General features: G+C 43.6%; 3 protein-coding genes across 7 annotated transcripts in view; 1 reads left to right on the top strand and 2 right to left on the bottom strand.

Annotated features, from left to right (window-relative positions):
• Window positions 1-2,576: 2,576 nt before the first annotated feature.
• LOC122862325 (dehydrogenase/reductase SDR family member 13-like) lies at window positions 2,577-10,966 on the bottom strand. The gene is made up of 5 exons (XM_044167744.1): window positions 8,784-10,966; window positions 7,193-7,311; window positions 6,574-6,697; window positions 5,894-6,220; window positions 2,577-3,819 (listed from the first exon to the last, which is right to left on the bottom strand). Exons 1-5 carry the CDS (start codon window positions 8,914-8,916, stop codon window positions 3,557-3,559), a joined length of 966 nt encoding a protein of 321 aa, XP_044023679.1. The 5' UTR covers window positions 8,917-10,966; the 3' UTR covers window positions 2,577-3,556.
• A 787-nt stretch (window positions 10,967-11,753) lies between these two features.
• hikeshi (heat shock protein nuclear import factor hikeshi) lies at window positions 11,754-13,405 on the bottom strand. Its single transcript, XM_044167749.1, has 2 exons — window positions 12,703-13,405; window positions 11,754-12,656 (listed from the first exon to the last, which is right to left on the bottom strand). The coding sequence occupies exon 2, from the start codon at window positions 12,603-12,605 to the stop codon at window positions 12,009-12,011; it is 597 nt and encodes a 198-aa protein (XP_044023684.1). The 5' UTR covers window positions 12,606-12,656; window positions 12,703-13,405; the 3' UTR covers window positions 11,754-12,008.
• A 293-nt stretch (window positions 13,406-13,698) lies between these two features.
• Window positions 13,699-19,784, top strand: part of heatr5a (HEAT repeat containing 5a) — a 35,611-nt gene continuing 29,525 nt past the window's right edge. For 2 of the 5 annotated variants that reach the window (XM_044167742.1, XM_044167740.1), the window contains exons 1-8: window positions 13,699-14,037; window positions 16,166-16,371; window positions 16,486-16,697; window positions 16,905-17,013; window positions 17,972-18,121; window positions 18,327-18,498; window positions 18,801-18,961; window positions 19,044-19,293. In XM_044167742.1, coding sequence (XP_044023677.1) covers window positions 16,246-16,371; window positions 16,486-16,697; window positions 16,905-17,013; window positions 17,972-18,121; window positions 18,327-18,498; window positions 18,801-18,961; window positions 19,044-19,293 — 1,180 coding nt within the window. In that variant the 5' untranslated portion in view covers window positions 13,699-14,037; window positions 16,166-16,245. Of the gene's footprint in view, window positions 14,038-15,850; window positions 15,993-16,165; window positions 16,372-16,485; window positions 16,698-16,904; window positions 17,014-17,971; window positions 18,122-18,326; window positions 18,499-18,797; window positions 18,962-19,043; window positions 19,294-19,784 lie in introns of those variants that run through there. The other 3 variants (XM_044167741.1, XM_044167738.1, XM_044167739.1) reach the window with 2 other exon arrangements.

The following is a 19,784-nucleotide window of genomic DNA, read 5'->3' as shown; positions in this document are numbered from 1 at the left end:
GCTGGCAGGTGAGTCAGGCAGGTCCGACCGGTTCTGGGATTCCTCCTCGATCAGATTGTTTTACTGAAACTCCTCCTGCTGTTTGACCTTTTATGAGAGGGGAACTCCCCTGTGGAGTCTGCCCCTCCCCAGTCTTAACTTGGACTTAACCTAGTTTCTACAGTCATTGTGGACTTATATTTATACTTATTACTGATCCCTGTCTACACTCACAACTCTGGATCTGTTGCACTCTCCTTGCACAGCTGCACTATCTTGTACATTCACTATTATTTGTACAATTGCACATTTTATTATTTTAATTTTCTTTGCTGTTTGGATTTATACTGTGTTTGTTTATCTGCTCTACTCTTCGACTTTACACCTCGGGGTAAATAAAGTTTTATCTTTTGCACTGATACACCCTGAACCCCAGGGAGAGGCTAAAACTGAACTTCCTGTCAAAACCTTCAAAATAAACCCTCTGTTGACAAATGTTTTTTTTTTTATGTTTATAGGAAAAAGAGAAAAGTTCTACAGGACAAAAAAAACAACCCATTATAATATATAATAGTAATAAAGTTAATTTGTATAGCACTTTTCAAATCCAATGTTATAAAGTGCTTTACACAAAACAAATAATAAAAACAAAGAGAGGAATAAAATCATGAGACATAAGATAATGATCCTACTTTATTCTGTAAACCCTTGGATTTAAAAAGTATTTTAATTTTTCACTTCATCCCTTGTGTTTGTTGATATTGGCTTTACTTCCTCGTTGTTCGGGGTTCCACTGTCGTATGTGTCAAAATAATAATTGCAAAGTCAACCAATTTGATTTCTGACCTTATTAAAAGCCAATATGTAGGAAGGTATTGAAGTAGTAATCCTTCGCTTTGATACAAACTGAGCTTGCACATTTGATGAAACTGACAAAATACAGAAATGAGCATAAAGCTTTGTTTTTACACAAAATAAAAATAATGATAAACTTTATTTATATAGCACCTTTCAAAACACAGTTACAAAGTGCTTTGAAATAAAAACAGAGCACATTTATAACAAAAAGAATAAAATGAATTAAAAGCCATAAAAACTAAACACATAAAACACAGAGTGTAAAATGAACTAACTATTACTTTATACCATATTATTATCATAAACCCACTTTGTGTATATATATATATATATATATATATATATATATATATATATATATATATATATATATATATATATTTTGCTTAGTGCTTCTATTCCTATGTGCACTGACGTGACAGTGAGCTGCTGTAGCAAATGAGTTTCTCTCGGGGATCAATAAAGTATTTCTGATTCTGATAAACTGTCATAAAACATCAATGAAAACAATGAAAAGCCATTTTAAAAAAAGTGGGGTTTTAAAAGGGATTCAAAAGCTCGACCTCCTCAGGCAGGTCCTCCGCTGTCTCGGAGCCCTGGCTGCAAAGACTCACCTTTCATAGGGCACTAACAGATCTGCTAGATAACTTGGGGCGAGGCCTCTTAGGGCTTTGTAGATAATCAATAATATCTTGAAATCGGTTCTGAAAACAACAGGTAGCCAGCATAAGGAAGCCAGGATCGGTGTGATGTGATCATGAAAATCCTGGCGGCCGAGTTTTGGATGAGCCGGAGAGCGAGGTGTTACAATAATCTAACAGACTAGTTTTGAAGGCGTTTCCAGATTTTTGGCAGAAAGAAATGTCATGAAGTAAAAAACAGTGTTTAGTAAACTGAACATTAGGATTAACTCTGAACGTTTTGAAACTAGAATTTAAATGGTCTGATCCTTGGGATGTTTCTGAGATGATGAAAGTAGGATTGAACCATCGTTTTAACATGTCTAAGATGAGGTTTTGATCAAAAATGACACCAAGATTTCTGCAATGCTGAGTCATTGAATGGGACAGAGAACCATGACTGTTTGATATTTGAGCATTTGCACAATCTTGACCTATGATCAATATCTCGGTCTTATCAGCATTTAGCTGCAGGAAATTTTGAAGGCAGTTTAGCAGGTTGTTCTGATAGCGTTTTGCAGGGTAGATCTGAGTATCGTCTGCGTAAAAATGGAAACTGATATTGTGTCTACGTATAAGGTGGCCAGGATGTAAATGAAGAAGAGGACTGGACCCAGCACCGAGTGAACACCTGCTGCAGCTCACCTGCTGCAGCTCACCTGCGTGCAAACGCAGAAACTTTGTGCTTCGTCAGTGTCACCGGTACCCACCCCGGTTTCAAGACGGTCCAAGAGGATCTCGTGGTCGATGGTGTCGAATAGATCCAGGAGGACAAGGATGGATTTATGGCCAGCATCAGCTGACAGCAAGTCATTTAAGACTTTGAAAAGTGCAGTTTCAGTACTATGTTTGTTTCTAAAACCAGATTGGATTTTTTCAAAGACATTGTTATCATGAATAAAAGCCTTTTCTAAAACCTTGGCTAAAAATGGGAGATCAGAAATGGGCCTAAAATTGTTAAAAGGAGTCAAGAGACGGTCTTTTTAAAAGTAAAACTGTTATAGAACTCAAATAACAAATCCAATTAGACAACAATTCTCATAAAATTAGGAAAAGTCATGAAGTAAAAAACTGTGTTTATTAAACTGATTAACCCTGAAACTCTTTTTGAATTTAAAATCTGATATATGGCCATAGATGTAAATTACATATGTCGATGTATGTGCATGTGTGCCACATATATTTCAAAATATAGCAAAAATAGCTGTTTTCTTTTATGCGGTAAATATTATATTTATGTAAATATATAAAATATTAGTATTTTTTTAACTGTGGATGTATGAGATATAGATGTAATGTTCCTTTTGTTATTTAGACATTCATCCAAACACTGAACCTGGTTACACTGGGACAGACTGGCTGAGAGGACTGGTTATACTGGGACAGACTGGCTGATACTGGGACAGACAGGCTGAGAGGACTGGTTATAATGTGCACTGAGGATGATCCATCAAAGAAGTTGAACTTAGAGCAGATTGGTGAGGACTTCGCGGTGCACAAGGCTCACAGAATGACGTTCAGACAGGTGAGTACAACAACTACAGACAGGGACATCAACAACCACTGCGTTGCCTAGCAATGTAGCGTTGTGTGTGTGCGGTGTGTAGAAACTGTGCAGCTCTCTTCGCTTTAATATGTGTGTTTGTGGCTGCTGCTGCTGTGGAGTTTATATTAGTCATACATCTCTGTGTTGTCGCTTTGGTTGCTGTTAAAGTGGCAGTTATTTCATTTCTGAGGCCTAATATTGCTTTTTGCACCAGCCGCTACGTCCATAGCTCTTTTTATTTATTGTTGGTCATATGTGTCTCTTTCCTGGTTGTAGTGAAGCTATACAGAGGAAGGCCTGCGTATATTTACAAGTGATAATCATCAGTGATATGCACAAGCTACAAAATCTGCAGAAAACCAAATCCTAACTCGCCTAGGGCGCCTAAATGGTTAGAGCCGGCCCTGTTGTGATAATCATTACTGAGCGTCTCAGTGACAATCTCAGAGTTTACTCTGGGATTAAAAACAAAGCTCAGATTTCAGGTTTGGTTTTAGGACAGACCGCAGAAACTCTCGCTGAGCTCCCACAGCTTCTTGGCCGTGGCGTCGTCTCTCGCCTTCGACTCGATGTTCATCAGCGGCGCACACTGAGTGAAGTAGTGGCCGCTGAGGTGCTCGATGCCTTGCTCCAGGGCACAGTGGAGCGTGGTCTGAGCTCCGGACGTGGCATCCATGAAGAAAAGGACGACGATGGGTGTCATGATGAGCTTCCACCAGAAACCAGCGTGACGACCGATCTCCGTCTTTATGGCTCCTGGATAGAGAAGGAAAAAAATAAACACAAGTTTAACTGACAATACATATAATTAATATGTATGGAAGACCATTTCTGTCAGCAGAAAAAGATTAAGGGCCCTGTTTAACTATAGCGCATGGTCTAAATGCTTAAATGGCGCATAATCTGAGAGAGAGCATCTGGAACTGGGGGTGGAGGAAATAGGCGCTATCCCCCATAATGTTTAGCATCATCCACCCCCCTTCTAGTGCGTTAAACAAACTGGGGGTCTGGGCCGGCACCAGTACGAGACATGATGTAGGACTTGACCAGCTTCTCTAGGACCTTCATGACCAGAGATGTGAGAGCAATGGGCCTGTGGTGGTTGAGGGACCAAGCCTCGTCCTTTCTGGGGACCGGGATGATTGCAGCGGGGCCACCCCTTGGTCTATAGCTGCAGGGAGGCCCTCGCTGAGCAGCTCAGCACAGTGCTTGGGGGTCCTGTCACAGATGCCATGAGGTCCAGCGGTCTTGTTGGTTGGGGCGGCTTTGAGCAGGTTTAGCACATCCTGTTTTCGGAGGGTGAGTGTGGTGGATGGCATAAGGCTGTGGCTGAGCTCCGCCATGTCGGATGCCAGGTCAGGTCTCTCGAAGTGGGTGTAAAACCTGTTTAGTTCGTTAGGCAGAGAGGAATCACTGACCCCCTCCACGCTCACCCGCCTTCTCTTGGTCTTTGTGTTTTTCATTCATTAAACCTTTATTTAATCTCGAGGAATCATTTACAATTATGTCGAAAGTACGGTTAAAAGGGTTAAAGTTACGGTTAAAGCAGTTTTCCCAAATTTAGTGTTTAGTATCTTGAAGCATTAGCGGGTCAAATAATAAATATTGGACCAGTTTAACAGGGAAGGGATATATGATGGCAAGTTAAGCCATTAAGGGCTTTATAAATAAATAGAAACCAACGCCTGTCACGTCAGAAATGCCCACCCAACCTTTTCATACAATAAGCAGTGATGAGTAGAATAATTGTCACTGGTGTTTACAGCGGCCATGTTTTTAATTCCCTGCCACGCTGCCCTGTGGTTGCCTTGCTGAAACTTCTGCTCGATCTTATTTTTATTTTTATTGACTGATGGCTGCTGTTTTTTCTCCTCAGCGGATCCTGTAAAATACACAGGATGCCTTTGAGCTCTTCGGTCACCCAGGGTTTGTTATTTTGGAATATAGTGATCTGCTTAGTAGGAATTACAGAATCAACATAGTGTATTTTGACTAGTACTTGAATCCAGGAACAGCCCCCATGTGGTGCAGTCAAAACAACCCTGTAGGGCCTCAATGCTTGATGGAGTCCATGTTTTGACTGTCCTGGATGGATGTAGGCTGGGGCAAGTAGGATGATGTTATGAAGTGACCTGTAGGCTCCAGGAACTGGGGCGTAACACTTATCTAGGGTCTTATGCATGTGTGTGGCAGAGGTAGCCTTTTAGTTATTCGTCCATGGAGCACAAATCAATGTTTATTTGTGAAGATCACTGATGAACACAGTATCTCCGCCCGTATATTCTACGCCGGGTCAATAGCGACCACTGAGGGACGCAGATTGAGCAGGAACTCGGGGTCGAATGGCTGATCGGATCCCCATCCGAGCAGAGCATCGGTTCCCACACCTAGGAGGAACAGCAGTAGCACGGCAAACTTGCAGAGATTCATCTGGCCGATTGCAGACCCAATGAAAAAGGTCAAAAGGTCATATTTTCTATAACATAAATAAATAAATGTATTACATTATAAGTAAAAGTTATAACATACATCAAAATTATGAGATTGTAAAATGAAAGTTTTTAGATAATAAATCAAAATTACTAAAGAGCAAGTTGACATTTTAATTTAGTATCATAATTATCTCATAGATTTGACTTTGTCATTAGTATCTCATAATTTTGATTTAGAAAGTCAAACTTTTGTCTCACTATGTCCTAAGTTTTGATTTACAGGTAGCTCTTTTAATTAATCTATTTTTTCCCCTTTTCCTGGCAGAAATGGGCTTCCGTAAGAAGGACACTGTAGATGAGAAAAAGCTAGACGCAAACATAAGATGTTGTCTACTGACCCGGATGGACGCTGTAGCAGGTGACGTCGGTGCCCTGCAGCCTCTTGGCGAGCTCGTAGGTGAAGAGAACGTTGCACAGTTTGCTGTGGCAGTACTTCTGGAAGAGCTGATAGCCGGTGCTGCCCAAACCCAACTCTCTGTGAGTCGTCAAACTGTTGAAATCCACCTTCCCCATCTCATACGCTTTGGAGGCCACGGTCACCACGCGGCTCGGCTTGCTCGCCTTCAGTCGGTCCAGGAGCAACACCGTCAACAGGAAGTGACCCAGGTGATTGACGCCAAAGATCATCCCGAAGCCGTCCTCCGTCTTTCCACCCTTCATCAGACCTGAAGACAGAAACATCAGGAACAATAAAATTACAGTTGTGGCTTAGCAATAATCTACTATTTTGTCGTGTCTTTACTTCCATATATTTTGAGAGTGCATGAACGAGCAAAGAAGTCTAAACGGGTAGCTAAAAGTAAGAGAAAAATGGTTGAAACATCCATCTTCCAAACCAACCTAAATATTGACAGTGTGAAAACATTATCCATTTTTACATAACTAATAGAGTAAAAGTTTTAAATCAATTCAAATCAACACATTTAAAACAACGACAGGTAGCGTCGATGAAGGGGTACTTCAGTAATCTGACTGGGCTAAGGGTCTGACAGAAAAGGTTGGAAACCACTGATCTGACCAGCGTTGTTGATGAGCAGATCCAGCCTGGACTCGGACTGGAGGAAGTTGTCAGCGAAGGAGCGAACAGACTGCAGACTGGCCAGGTCGAGCTGCATGAAGATCACCTGGCTGTTCCCCGTCTCCTGATCACAAGGATAACAAGGAGAGGTTAGAAAACACTGAACACTTACAGGACAGTTTCCTGCTTTCCCTGCTCTATTCAGTCACTAGATGGTTTTCCACATTTTATCATGTCAGGAGATATTTGTTGTGTTTCTCATCTTTGTTTAAAAAAAAACAAATATCCTTAAACTAACGCTGATATAGATACACGGGCAGATTGAATTGGCATGTGATATGTGCGTATCATCAGCATAACAATGAAAATGAGCCCCATCTTTGTGAATATTATCATCTTCGGGTAACATATGTATATACAGAAGAGAAGAGGACCTAGGGTGTAGCCCTGAGGTACACCAGCTGTAACTGAAAAGTCAGACATTTTGTTGCACAAACAATTTCTGGAGAAAAAGTGTTTTTAGTGATGATTATAACTGAACTGAAGGCTAAACATACGGGGTATATTCCCGGTAAATTTGTGCTGTGACCTCTGCAGTCAGAAACTGTTTTGTCTTTACCTGGATGATTTCCTGGATGGCGGCCTCAGCTCGCCGTTTGTCTCTGCAGGCCAGGATCACCCTCGCCCCCCTCCTGGCCAGGTCCATCGCTGTGGTCTTACCGATGCCGGTGTTTGCTCCTGGAGAGGACGGACAGAATCTTTTTTTTAATTAGCCGTGCTAGCGACGTCGGTCAGTCAGTCAACCAGTTCGGCCCAGACTATACTAGACTAAATATCTCAAAGACTATTGGTTGGATTGCCAAGACCTTTTGTATTGACATTCATGGAGCCCAGATGATGAATCCTAACGACGATGGTTATCCTCTCAAATATCTCCACATCTACTCAGTGAATTGGTCCAAAATTTCGATATTCATGCTTCCCAGAGGATGAACGGTCTGCGTGTGACAATTTTTGTAATTTTCCAAAGTTACAAACAACAAAAAAGTTGTAGTAAGTTTGGACAAACTGCACCATCATTAGTTTTCGTTTACGTATTCGTGTAACTCTTCTGTTTACTTTATTTTGTTTCCTTTGCTTTTTTTGAAAGTAATTTTACTTTTGTTTATGTGTGTGTGTATATATGCATACAGTATATTTTGTTGGGTCTTTTTGCATCTTTTTTGATCATGTTTTGTATGACATACAGTGGTAAAAAAAAAAAAATTGCTTCCAGCAAAACAACGTTTTAGGCAGCCCTCAAAGCCTCACGAGAGCTGTAGCTGTTGGAACATTTCCATCTGAAATTATACTATCTAAACTCCCTGATGGATCTAATCCAGTTGGTGTCACTCCACCCAAACTGTGACACTCCTTTTAGACTTAAAGCTGAATGAACAGGCTCAAACAGACATAGATGTAATTATTTACAAATATTTGAGGAGAAGTGGATTATGCTATTTGGAATCCATTTTAACTGACATATTTAAACTGAAGGCGGCTGCTTTTCTCTGTGGACAGCCATCTTTTAAGCTTGCAGATATTTTTATTGGTCCATACAGATACATTTTGGGTTGAATATCACTTTAAATATAGTTGGCACCACTTTCTAATAAGGCACCCATAATAAAGGGATTATAGGTTGTAACCAATGGCTTTAGTAATGGTTAATAAATCATTTACTAAAGCTTAGCAGATTAGTTATATGGCATTAATATATGCACAACAGGGTTGCCAGGTTGTGAAAATTCCTTGACACACTTGATCTGGACAGAAATCAACTTAATAACAACTTATTAAGCATTTATTGATGGATTATCACATTTCTAGCAGCATTTGTACCAAACTGAAAGGCTAAACACCAGGCAAAGACATCTTTAAAGCCAGTCAACCCAAAAAATGTGTCTGAAAATGCTTTATTAAACATTAATAAAGCCATTAGTTACAACTTAAAAATGATGCCTTATTAGAAAGCGGCACCGTATAGTGTTTTACACTGAGAGCTTAGTCTCCTGTCTGGGTTTTTGTCTCCACACGTGAAGCCTGTTTTCTCAGTCTGACTCAGCAGCATTTCAGCAGCTGTTTTCAATGTGAATATTTGCAATAGTTCCTTGGTGACAACACACTGTTGATCTCATGAAGGCAGCTCGGCCTGCGGCCTGCGAACTCACCGGTGACGATGGCGGTTTTCCCGTGTAACTTTGCAGCACTTGTACATCTGGGCAACTTGAGAAAAGTCATATGAAGAAGAAAGTAACCTCCGACCAACAGACCTCCAAACAGCATCAACAGCTCCAGCATCATCCTGACTGCAAATACACCAAATTACGGACGCTTAATGAGCAAAACGTGCAGCTTTTCACGTGAACAGCTGCACTGTGTGTGTGTGTGCCTTCATGTATCAGCAGCTCCACGCCCTTTCTCCCCTGATAGCAAATCTCTTTCCCCTGACTGTTAAACCAATTACAAGTCTCCTTCAGCTTCTTGCACCAAAACTCTGCTGGAAAGATCCGCTCTGATTACAGTTTACAGGCTGATATAAACCAGGAAGGTGATTTTAACTTTATAAGAAAAGGCTTGTTTTTATCATTAAGTAAAACTACAGAGTGATTTCTGGCAGCTGCTACATGTTGACATGATTTATAGTGTTGCTTAACATAAAAAGATGAATCTTGAATTGCATCACATTCACAGATAGTTACAGAAAGACATGCCAACGTTTCAAAGGTTGAATGCTTGCAGGGCAGCTGCAGCGCCGCCTGGCGGCTGTACACAGTATTACAGCGGCGTTACAGCACATGTGCAGTGCAGCAGAGTATTTTTAAGGTTAAGTAGGCTCTTATATTGTATATATTCTCTTATTTGCAGTTTTAATGTTTGTCTAAATGTTGTACATTTGCTTTTATTGTCATACGCACACAGGCAGTTCTTTAATCCAGGGATTTATCATAATTATTATTATTGTAGCTGGTAAATGTTAAGAGACCAGAACCACTGACAATCATCTTCTCTTTTTTTCCACAAACTGGACGGTGTTGTGAATCTTCCTCGTCAGGAACTTCACTGATTCCAGACTTTGGAAAAGTCTGACACAAAACAAAAACACTGTGGAAGAAGCTACACCGCTAAAACATCTCCAGCGTAACGACGCGTTTAGTCCGGCACTGAGCGACCTGTGGAGAAACTCACACCTGTAAAACAAATGTGAAATCCTCCTAAATAAAGCAGCCGAACTGTAAAATTGAGGTGAAATAAACCAAAACCTTGTAAAGATCCAAACTTGAGTCTTGAAGTTTATTCTTGAACTTGGAAACAAAAAAGGATTCAGTATAATTAGATAAACCTCCCAACAACTACAACTCCCATGAGGCTCTGACCTTTGTCACGTTCTGTATTTTGGCTGTACTGCACTTACTAGCCTTTTCAAGATCTTTCAACCCCCCTTGTGGTCTTCCTCAGATGGAGTTTGCTCAGTAAGTCAGTACGGACATAAACTAAACTTTCTCTACGACAGCTGAGCAAACCGTCCGCTCTTGAAGACCATTAAATGTGGCCCAAAAGCTCCAGTATTTCGATGCAGATGAACTTAAAAAGGAATTCGTCAAACCATCTGCTGAGGAATACCATGAGACGCCGTCAAAAGCTCCGGAAAAAGCCAGTAAGTAGACCTTGAGTTTAAGATTTTTCTGGGATGATTCTAATTTCTTATTCTGAAAACTGGAATTTCTGCATTTTGTTAAGATGCAGAAGCAAAAAAGGACTTCGAAGTTTTGCTGCTTTCTTTTGTTTTGTTTTTAAAAAGCAGAATATCTTTCGGGGTAAAACTGTTGGTCGGAACAAAACGAGCAAATCGAAGACGTCGGCTTGGGTTTTTAAGAAAATGTGACTTTGTGCGTTTTTCTGTAATTTATGACATTTTATAAACCAGAAGTTTAATTTGCTGAATTGTGAAAACAATCGATTATGAAAACAATCATCAGTTGCATCTCCTGGTCTTCCTCAGCTGATGGGGTTTGCTCAGTTGTCATGGAGATCTAAACTGACTGATTGGACGACGAGATGCGGCCGGAAGAGTTTAAAGAGTTTCCTCCTCGGGGATCGATGAAGTATTTCTGATTCTGAAGTTTCTGACAACTTTTTTTTGCGAAAGTAATCCAACCTTGTTTATAAAGTAAATAACACTTAAAGGGGTTTCTGTAGTCTGGAACTGTATTCTGGCTCTACAGGAAGGACCAGAGCCGCCTCTGTTTCCTGAGGAGGCTGAGGTCCTTCAACATCTGCCGGACGATGCTGAGGATGTTTTATGAGTCTGTGGTGGCCGGTGCTGTCCTGTATGCTGTTGCATGCTGGGGCAGCAGGCTGAGGGTAGCGGACGCCAACAGACTCAACAAACTGACCCGTAAGGCCGGTGACATTGTGGGGGTGGAGCTGGACTCTCTGGCGGTGGTGTCAGAGAGGAGGATGCTGGGTAAACTACACGCCATCTTGGACAGCGTCTCCCACCCGCTCCATGACGCGCCGGTCAAACAAAGGAGCACCTTCAGCGGAAGACTCATCCCCCCACAATGCACCACAGAGCGCCACAGGAAGTCATTCCTGCCTGTGGCCATCAGACTCTTTAACTCCTCCCTCTAAGTGTCAGTCTGTATGACCCGAAGTCACTAAACTGGACATTGATCATTAACATCTCTGCAATACTTGAATAACTGTGCAATATTCTGTGTTAATACTCCTGTGCAATATTTAGTTTTCCCATGTTAGTTTTTCTTATTTATTGTTATTGATATTATATACCTCTATTACTCTCGACAGCACATGCACCTCTGCTTATTACTTATTACTAATTTATTACATTGTATTATTATACTGTATTATCATCATCACCCGGTAAACCCACTTGGTACTCGACACTTAGTTTATCTTATACTTATACCCACCTGGTACTTAATTTATTATCTGACCTGTTTTATAGTTTTATAGTGTATCATATTGTTTGCTAGTACTTCTCCTGTGTGCTCTGACGTAAAGGCGAGCTGCTGTAACAAAGAGTTTCCCTTCGGGGATCAATAAAGTATTTCTGATTCTGATTTCAAAGAAAGATGATGATCCTGGAAACAAGGAAATCTACTCTGGGAATAAAGTGGAGTTCACTTCTTTGATTTTTTATTATTTTCACCAGAGATCTGGCTCAAAGTTTCAGAAACAACAAGTTGTTTGTTTGTTTTTAGCTGCTGTTTCCAAGGCCACGAGTGACCCTTCAAGTTATCTCTCTGAACTTGTGTTTAAAAGACACTTTCAGACAGTTTTCTGGAGGAAATGAAGCGGAGACTTGTATTAGAAGCTGTCCCGGCAGGTTCAGGGTCTTTTCAAGTCCTCCTCCGGTGGCTCTGCTTTCATCAGTTTTTCCAGAAGTTCGGGTTCTGAGCCATCCTCCTCTGGAAGTTTTCATACCACTTCAGGATGCAGCTGGACGGGATGAAGGTCTCCGTGGGGTTCGGGGTCATCTGCGCCTGCGACACGGCGAAGGACGAGGCGAAGTTGTACAGACTGTCCAGCATCTTCTGGGTGAACTGCAGGAAGGAGTCCACGGTGGACACGGCGGCGCTGGACACCGGGATCTGCTGGGCCAGCTGCTCCAGAGCCTCCACCGACACCCCGACCTGAGCCACGGAGGGCGACGAAGAGGAGGCCATCGTGCCGAAGGGGTGCGCCCCGCCCTCCCCGGCCTTCAGCCCGGAGATCTTAAAGATGGCACTGGGCTTGTCGTTGGTGATGAACCCGAGCAGCTGCCACACCGGGCCGCCGCTCGCCGGGTCCGGGAAGGAGAAGTAGACGGCGCCGCCCATGCCGGCGGGGAACGGCACCGTGCCCAGCATGAACACCACCACGTGGTTCACGTTCTCGTAGTCCGGCAGGTTGAACACGAACTTGTCCGAGGCGACCTGCACCGCGTCCGTCTGCACCAACCTGCCGGAGACCAAACAACCGAACATCCCGGGCTGCTGTCAGCTAGCCGTTAGCCTCGGTGTTAGCCAGCCGTTAGCCTCGGTGTTAGCCAGCCGTTAGCCTCGGTGTTAGCCAGCCGTTAGCCAGCTCCCTGTACTGTGAACAGTCTGTAGCTTTAGCCTGCTGGCTAGTTTCAGTGGAGGAGCCTCCGGCCGGCTAACGGTCGGAAGTTGTTTATCCGGTAGAAGGCGGAGGAATGAATCCCGCTGCCGCCGATGTGGTTCATGAAGGCGGCGGTAACGGGCCGGTAGAAACTTCTAGTACCGTCCGTCAACTTGCTGCCCGCTCCGAATCTGCTGCTCGACTATCGACCTAACATCCTGCGCGGTGTTTCAGTTGTCCCTTCAGCTGGGCTGACAGGCACATCTTTCTCTCTTCTGTGGACATTTTCAGCCTTTTTCGCCACACCGGCCAGACTAACCTCAAACATCTAAAACTTACAGCACTGCATTGGTTTGACAGCGGTGGTTAACAGTAAAGGAGTTCTGCCTGGGAGACACTGTAGAGGGCAAAATCGTTGTCGTGTCGTTTGTTGTTGGCGGTGCAGTCGCTCGATGATTCGTTAATCGACTTGGTAGGTCCAGCCGAGCGGTTAAGTTAGCGGGAGTAAGCATGACCGGAAGTGACAATTCTTCGCACTAAGAAATTAAAGCAAAAATGTCTTGAAACAACTTCATATCGCAATAAAATTTCACCTTTAAAAAAAAAAATGGAAATCATAATGAAGACAGGCCATTTTTAAAAAATGATTTTATTTTGTGAATAATAATAATACAAAAATAAAACAAGGGCTAATTTAAAAATTAACGATAAATGTACATTTTGTAATATTGTCAGTCATGCGTTTACTCTGTACCCCTCATAAGTTTTGGACACATTTACAGGACTTTATTTCAATAAACCGGGCTCTGAAGGTCAAGAAGTTATAGCATTTTGAATGTAACAATAACTCTTTGCGCTTTATTGTAAATCTTATAATTCTTATGAATACATTTCACATACACAAAACAAAAACACTTACGATAATGCCAGTATATGAGGAGTTATTTTGTGAGTTGTTAAAATTTTTGGGTTTATAGTAAATTAAGTCAGTCAAAACGTCTGTACTGTGGGAATGCAGCATTTTATTACTCAGATGCAAATATGTCTCTTACAATTGTTGCACTCGTACAAGATTAAATTGTGAAATTTGAATAAATTGACTAAAATGTGTGTGTTTTATTTTGAAATACAGTAACCGGATGTATCTGCGGTAGTTTCCGCCGTCTTGACGCTGGCTCTCAGCGGGTCGGGTCCGTCGCGGCAGCTCAGCTGTGACATTAAAAGCCTCAAAATAAGACTGAAAAAGACTTTCTGCTCGTGTGTTTCCGGACCGACACTTTTCTGTACGGATTAACGACCTTTAACCGACACTAACAGGTAAACGGTCCCGTTTTTTTTTTTATCTCGGTTTGTCCCTAAACTTTAGCTCGTTAGCTAACCCGGTTAGCCACCCAATGCTAACAGCTAGCGATGCTGTTTGGTTTTTAAAACATGAAAAAAGAAACTTTAACGAGTTTTTTTAAATTTTTTTGTGGGATGAAGGAGAGAGTTTGTGTATTTATCTCAGCTGCTAGCACACTTCAGTACATGTGATGCGTTTGAAGGTCTTTTTCTGTCTCAGTTTAACTTGCAGGTTGTTCTGGTTTGACACAGAGTGAATGTGACACTGAGTCTGTGAAGTTTAGCTGAAGCAGCCAGATTCAGGCTGGAGTCTGCGCAGGTTTTCATAAACCAGCTGGGACGAGATGCTGGTCTCGAGGTCTGGTTTGTTTGCTTTGAACAATGCTGAGCAGAGTAACTGACTCCTGAAGGGCAGAAGAGGTTAAAGAGTAACTCAACACCTTTACTGCAGGGACGTACAGGTGTACTCCAGGGTGTTTCAGTACACTGTGACATCACTGGTGGGTGTGGCTACAGGTGCAAAGAGGTGTGCTGGTTTGAGCCACGTGGGTGTGGTTTCCACTCCCATTAAACACCGCCCTCTGCTTATGCCGACTTGAATCGACAGCGTCAAGTAACCAAAATATAACGAAACAATCGTTTATTCCACCCTCGAGTCGATGGTCGGTGCCGTCCGCCCGGTTGTTTTCATCATCAGCAGCAGATCAGTTTGTTAAAAAGCTTTTCGAAACACTTTGAGAAAAGAAAAACAGCCTCCTGCTTTTGGAAAAAAATGCACTTTTAAATACATATTTTTTATTTTCGGTGGCTGAGTTTACGCTAGTTTTTATCGTTATGTCCCCTAAGATCTAGTAGCTGACGAAGAGCGGGAACGACCAGTCTGTTTTTAGGGACACGCCGATCCAAAGTGTCCTCTCCAGTTCCCGAAGTCAGAGCGTCTGCTGATACCGAGTACCGGTGCTCGTTTTCCCCTCATTTAAAATCTGTGGCGCTCACTGCGTGGCGCTCGTTGTGAGGTAACGTGAGGTCAGAGGCGACCGACGGCAGAAACACAGAATTTCATCACGACGCCGACAAAGAAACTGCATTTAATGTCACGTCGTGGCCGACACTCGACCCCCTCAGCCCAGCATTGGTGCTGACAGCGTAGTGGATCAGTCGATTTGTTGATTAGTCGATCTGCAGAAAATTAATCGCCAACGATTTTGATACTCGATTAATCGATAAAATGATTTTCCGAGCAATAATGTTAAAAATGTTGTTTCCAGCCTCTTAATGTCTCTGATTTTCTGACTGATGGTCGAAGCAAACGAGACGTTTGAAGACGTCACTTTGGGCTTTTGGGAACCTGTGATGAACGTTGTTTTCTAATAGTAAACAGGTTAACGTTTATTATTTTATAATGAACAGGTTATCGTGTCTCACACACACACACACACACACACACACACACACACAGGAGGTGAGGATGTTTTCTCCTTCATTAAATCTTAAAGCGCTCTGCAGTAAAGTGTTTTTCTGTGAGACAGGAGGTTATTTTTAGTCTTCCTGCGTCTTTTTGTGAGCGGTGTGTGTGTTGGTGTGTTTGAGCGGTGTGTGTGTGTGTGTGTGTGTGTTAATGGAGGAGACACAGTTGTGCTGGTGAATAATTTATGAGCTGCTCTCTCAGATATTCTCGCAGCGTCCGGCGGCCGAGCTGCCAGCGTCTCTTCTTTCCCGTCCCGTTCCGGTCCGATCGCTCTCAATGGGACACAAAGGCCGAACAGTTCTGTTTGAGACACTGGACGTCCCTCGGCGCAGCTCGGAGCTCCTTCTGCAGCTCGATTTGTTCACGGTTTGTCTTCCAGGTCGGTTTTTCCCACAGCTCAACACGTGTAGTCCCGCTCAGCCGGTGACAGCCGTTGTCTGACGTCCGCGGAGACAAACTGGAGGTGTGGAGTTTGAAAGACGTGACAGTGTTGAGTGGCATTATGGGAAATGTAGGATCCTGTATTTTGGAGTTTTTGTGAAGATATGGAAATGAAATACTGACCTTTTTTCTTTGCTTGCACGTGTTTTCTCTCTCTTTATTCCTCCGTCCGTTCCCTCCCTTTGTGTCTAACAGGATTTAGGAAAATGGCAAAGCAGGACAGAAGGTCTCACCCTCACTGAGAGGAGAGGAGGAAGAGGAGGAGGAGGCTGAGGATGGAGCGAGCTCACAGCCTCCTGCTGGACGAGGATGCCTGCAGTCAGCTGGGTGAACATCAGAGGGCCGAGTTCATCTTTGAATGGCTGAGCCACCTGAAGAAGCTCCTCCCTGCCGCTGACAGGGTGAGAGCTGCGCGAGCCCTTTAGTAGGACCTTCACATTTGAAAAGGTCACGTGATTCTGGAAAATGAACCTAAATGAGAATTATAAACCTCGAAATCTCTCTCTTCCCTCCAGGCCGACATCAAACTGAAGCAGCGGCATCTGATCGAGCAGCTGTCGGGCCTTCTGATTGGCTCCCCCGGCCCGCCGACCCGCTGGCTGCTGGCCCACTGCTTGGCTCTGCTCTACCGCCTGGGAGACCCCATTTCTTCCAGCCTATTGGTGGACAGGTGCAATGACATCATCCGCAGCAAAGACGACTCTCCGTCAGGCCTCCCGACCCGACTGTAAGTCCGGCTGCGTTCGCGGCCCACGGGAAAGATGGGAAAAAGGAGCTTTCAAGTTCAAATACTAAAATACTTTTCAGCTTAGATTTCAAAGACTTTCGTGATAAAGGTTTAGGAGTTACATATTTCTGTCAAATTAAACCAATAAAAGGACGAAGCTTCATTTTAGTTCACACTTGAAATGATATATTTGTGTGTGTGTTTCAGGGCAGCCATTGCGTGTCTTGGTGCTTTGTTTGAGCAGCTCGGCCGGATGCTCGTCGGCGCTTTCAAAGACACGCTGACCAACCTGCTGAAGGCCATGAAGAGCGCTGAGGTTTGCCTGCTTCTCACTTTGCGTTTTTATTCAGAAAGACAAGTTTCAGCAAGTAGTTTCTCAGTCATTACCCCCAAACAAGAAAGGAACGCCTGCACAGACCCCAAACCACTCGTTCATTCAGACACCCATCGGTCCTGCCAGTCCCACGCCGCACCACGGGGATCTTCCACGTTTACTTTTATCTCAGGATTTAATTTTATTTTCGGCGTTTTTATTTGAGTTTGTACTCATCCTGGTTTATTTCAGTTTCTTTCTTTTTTTTTTTAAAGCTAAATAAGTTTAAAGTAGTTCAGTTTTGGAAAACATTTAATGATAAATTCTAATTTAGTTTGGGTCAGGCAGTCCCTCATACTGTACGAATGCAGGTATTCTGTGTACTGTAAATTCTGGTTTCTCTTTATTTGCTCCAACCACAGAGAGAACCCGTCCTTTATTTCTAATTTCTCCTGTTTTGTAAGTGTATGCGATCGTATTTTAGTAAGAGTCCTCCCTGTTATTTCCCCCTGCAGTCACTTCCACTTTTCCGCTGGTTAAGCTGTCGTCAGTGGAAATGAACGCTTCATGCACAGCTGGTAAAAGCCTTTCAGTGGCGGCACCCCTCCCTTCCCTGCTAGGCTTTTAATGTGAAATGTCTGCAGGAAGTGTTAAGTTTCACTGACAGTATTTTCACAGCAATTGAAAAAATATGGCCAAATAAGTGAGAACATGCCTCTGCTGTTGTACTGATGGAAGTAGGACATTATACTGAACTTACCATTATAGTTCAGGTAATTCACCCCCGAGGGGCTTAACCCAACCTTTATATGTTCGGGTTCGTTAATTTACAGTAATCTCGTCCCTGGGAAGTAACTTTTTAAATATGTTTTACCTGCCGGGACACTCCTGTAATTTAATAAAGAGGTTTTAACCAGAACATCTGTAGTGCGGTGAGGTCACCCTCCTCTTCCTCTCTCAGTCTCAGGGTCGGTATGAGATCATGTTGAGTTTGGAGAAGATCCTGCGAGGTTTGGGCGTGAGCGCCGTGCCGTGTCACCGCGACGTCTACAAGGCGGCGAGGACCTGTCTGACGGACCGATCCATGGCGGTACGCCGTGCCGCTGCCAAGGTAACGACGCCCAGCGTGTGCAGTCCTCTGACAGCTGCCAATCGCATCACTCCCGCTGATCACTCTCCAAATCATCCGTCAGCTTTTAGATCGATTTCAGCCGTCTGTTTCAGTTTGTTTCAATGAAAATCCACCTGCTGCAGAGAGATAATCCATCACAGTCAAACTGACATCCCGTCTGTCTGTGTCTGGATCGTCCTGTCAGTGTTTGCTGGAGCTGCAGAGGGAGGCGGTGTTCCTGTGGACCAGCGAGTTGGAGAACGTGGCCACTCTGTGCTTCAGAGCCTTCGAAGGATCCAACTACAACGTCAGAGTGTCTGTGGCCAAACTGCTGGGAACTCTGCTGGCTGCTGCTGTGGAGCCCAGACAGCCCACTGGTACGATCAGAGAGGAAGGGTGCTGAGGGAGGAGAGTACGAACTACTGAGGACAGTGTTTCCTCTGGACATCTGTCTGATCGATGTCTATGAGAACAACTGTGTTCTTTAATCGAGCTGTCGGATATTTTAATAAATCCTCTTGTCTTCTCTTTAATCACATGAGAATACAGTTTCAGTTCCGTCTCTGTAGATAGATAAGTCCAGGAAGTGTTAGCCTAGCTTAGCACAAAGTCTGGAAGCAGGGGGATGCCCTTTACGTGCTCCAATCATACCTGTTTAATTATTTTTTTCTCCCAGCAGCCCCCAGACAGGGGGGGCGGGGTCGGAGCTCCCTGGAGGAGGTGATGGATTTGTTGTCGGGGGGGTTCCTGCGGGGCGGGGCGGGTTTCCTCCGAGCCAGCGGAGACATGCTGAAGGGGACGAGCTCCGTCAGCAAGGACGTCCGCATCGGAGTCACGCAGGTGGGTCGCTATGACAACAAGTGAAGTTAGGGAGCTTGATTTATCGACCTGAAGAGCGGATTAAATGGCTCCTCTTCCTCAGGCCTGCGTGGTCTTCGTCTCCACCCTGGGCGGCTCCTGGTTGGAGGCGAACTTCGCGGCCTTCCTGTCCCTGCTGATGGAGCTGGCGTCCCACGGCAGGGCCACGCAGACGCCGGGCGACGCCGTGGTGACCCGCTGCTGCGTCTCCTTCATCCTGAGGAGCACCCTGGGGTCTCTGCTGGGGGAGAAGGCTCAGACCAACGCAGCCAAACAGCTCTGCCTCGCTGTGGCCGCGCAGAAACGAGCCATCGGTGAGCAGAGCGGGAGGAAGGACTGTGTATGACTTTCCTCTGTGTGTGTGTGTGACTACTTGACGTACTTATTTAATAGTAGTTGTAGTTAAAAGTACTGTAGTAATGTATCCAACAGGGGGGAGCTAAACTGTCACTGCAGCAGAGAAGTGCAGTAAAAAAAAACGTTAAATAAGAAGCATGTGATACAAGGTACTATTTACAACTATATAAAATAAATAACATAATAATACTGAAGGATAATGTCAGACACAAGGCTGCAGAGTGTTCTGAATTTATTATTTTATAAATAGAAAATGTTAGTAGAGAATATGTAATCTAGTAATGGTGGCTGCAATTTTTTAAACATTTCTAAAACCTGGGAATACTAGGGCTTTGTACAGAGTTATGGACATTTCAATTTATTGCGTTGTAGCGCCACATACAGGACAAATGACAAATACATTATTTTTAGGATCGCACAGAGTTCATGAGTGCTCTTGTCATCCAAA

The sequence above is a fragment of the Siniperca chuatsi genome, linkage group LG15, assembly GCF_020085105.1.
Source record: "Siniperca chuatsi isolate FFG_IHB_CAS linkage group LG15, ASM2008510v1, whole genome shotgun sequence".
Lineage (NCBI taxonomy): Eukaryota > Metazoa > Chordata > Actinopteri > Centrarchiformes > Sinipercidae > Siniperca > Siniperca chuatsi.
The sequence above is the reverse complement of the archived record's forward strand: the minus strand, read 5'-3'. Positions and strand labels throughout refer to the sequence as shown.

What these genes read in the sequence shown, in the direction of transcription:
- LOC122862325 (XM_044167744.1), bottom strand. Translation starts at nt 8,916, where the DNA reads ATGATGCTGGAGCTGTTGATGCTGTTTGGAGGTCTGTTGGTCGGAGGT. An exon ending in TCTGCTCATCAACAACGCTG is followed by an intron (nt 6,221 to 6,573) that starts GTCAGATCAGTG and finishes TTCTGTCTTCAG; the next exon opens with GTCTGATGAAGGGTGGAAAG. An exon ending in CTGCTACAGCGTCCATCCGG is followed by an intron (nt 3,820 to 5,893) that starts GTCAGTAGACAA and finishes TTCTCTATCCAG; the next exon opens with GAGCCATAAAGACGGAGATC.
- hikeshi (XM_044167749.1), bottom strand. Translation starts at nt 12,605, where the DNA reads ATGTTCGGTTGTTTGGTCTCCGGCAGGTTGGTGCAGACGGACGCGGTG.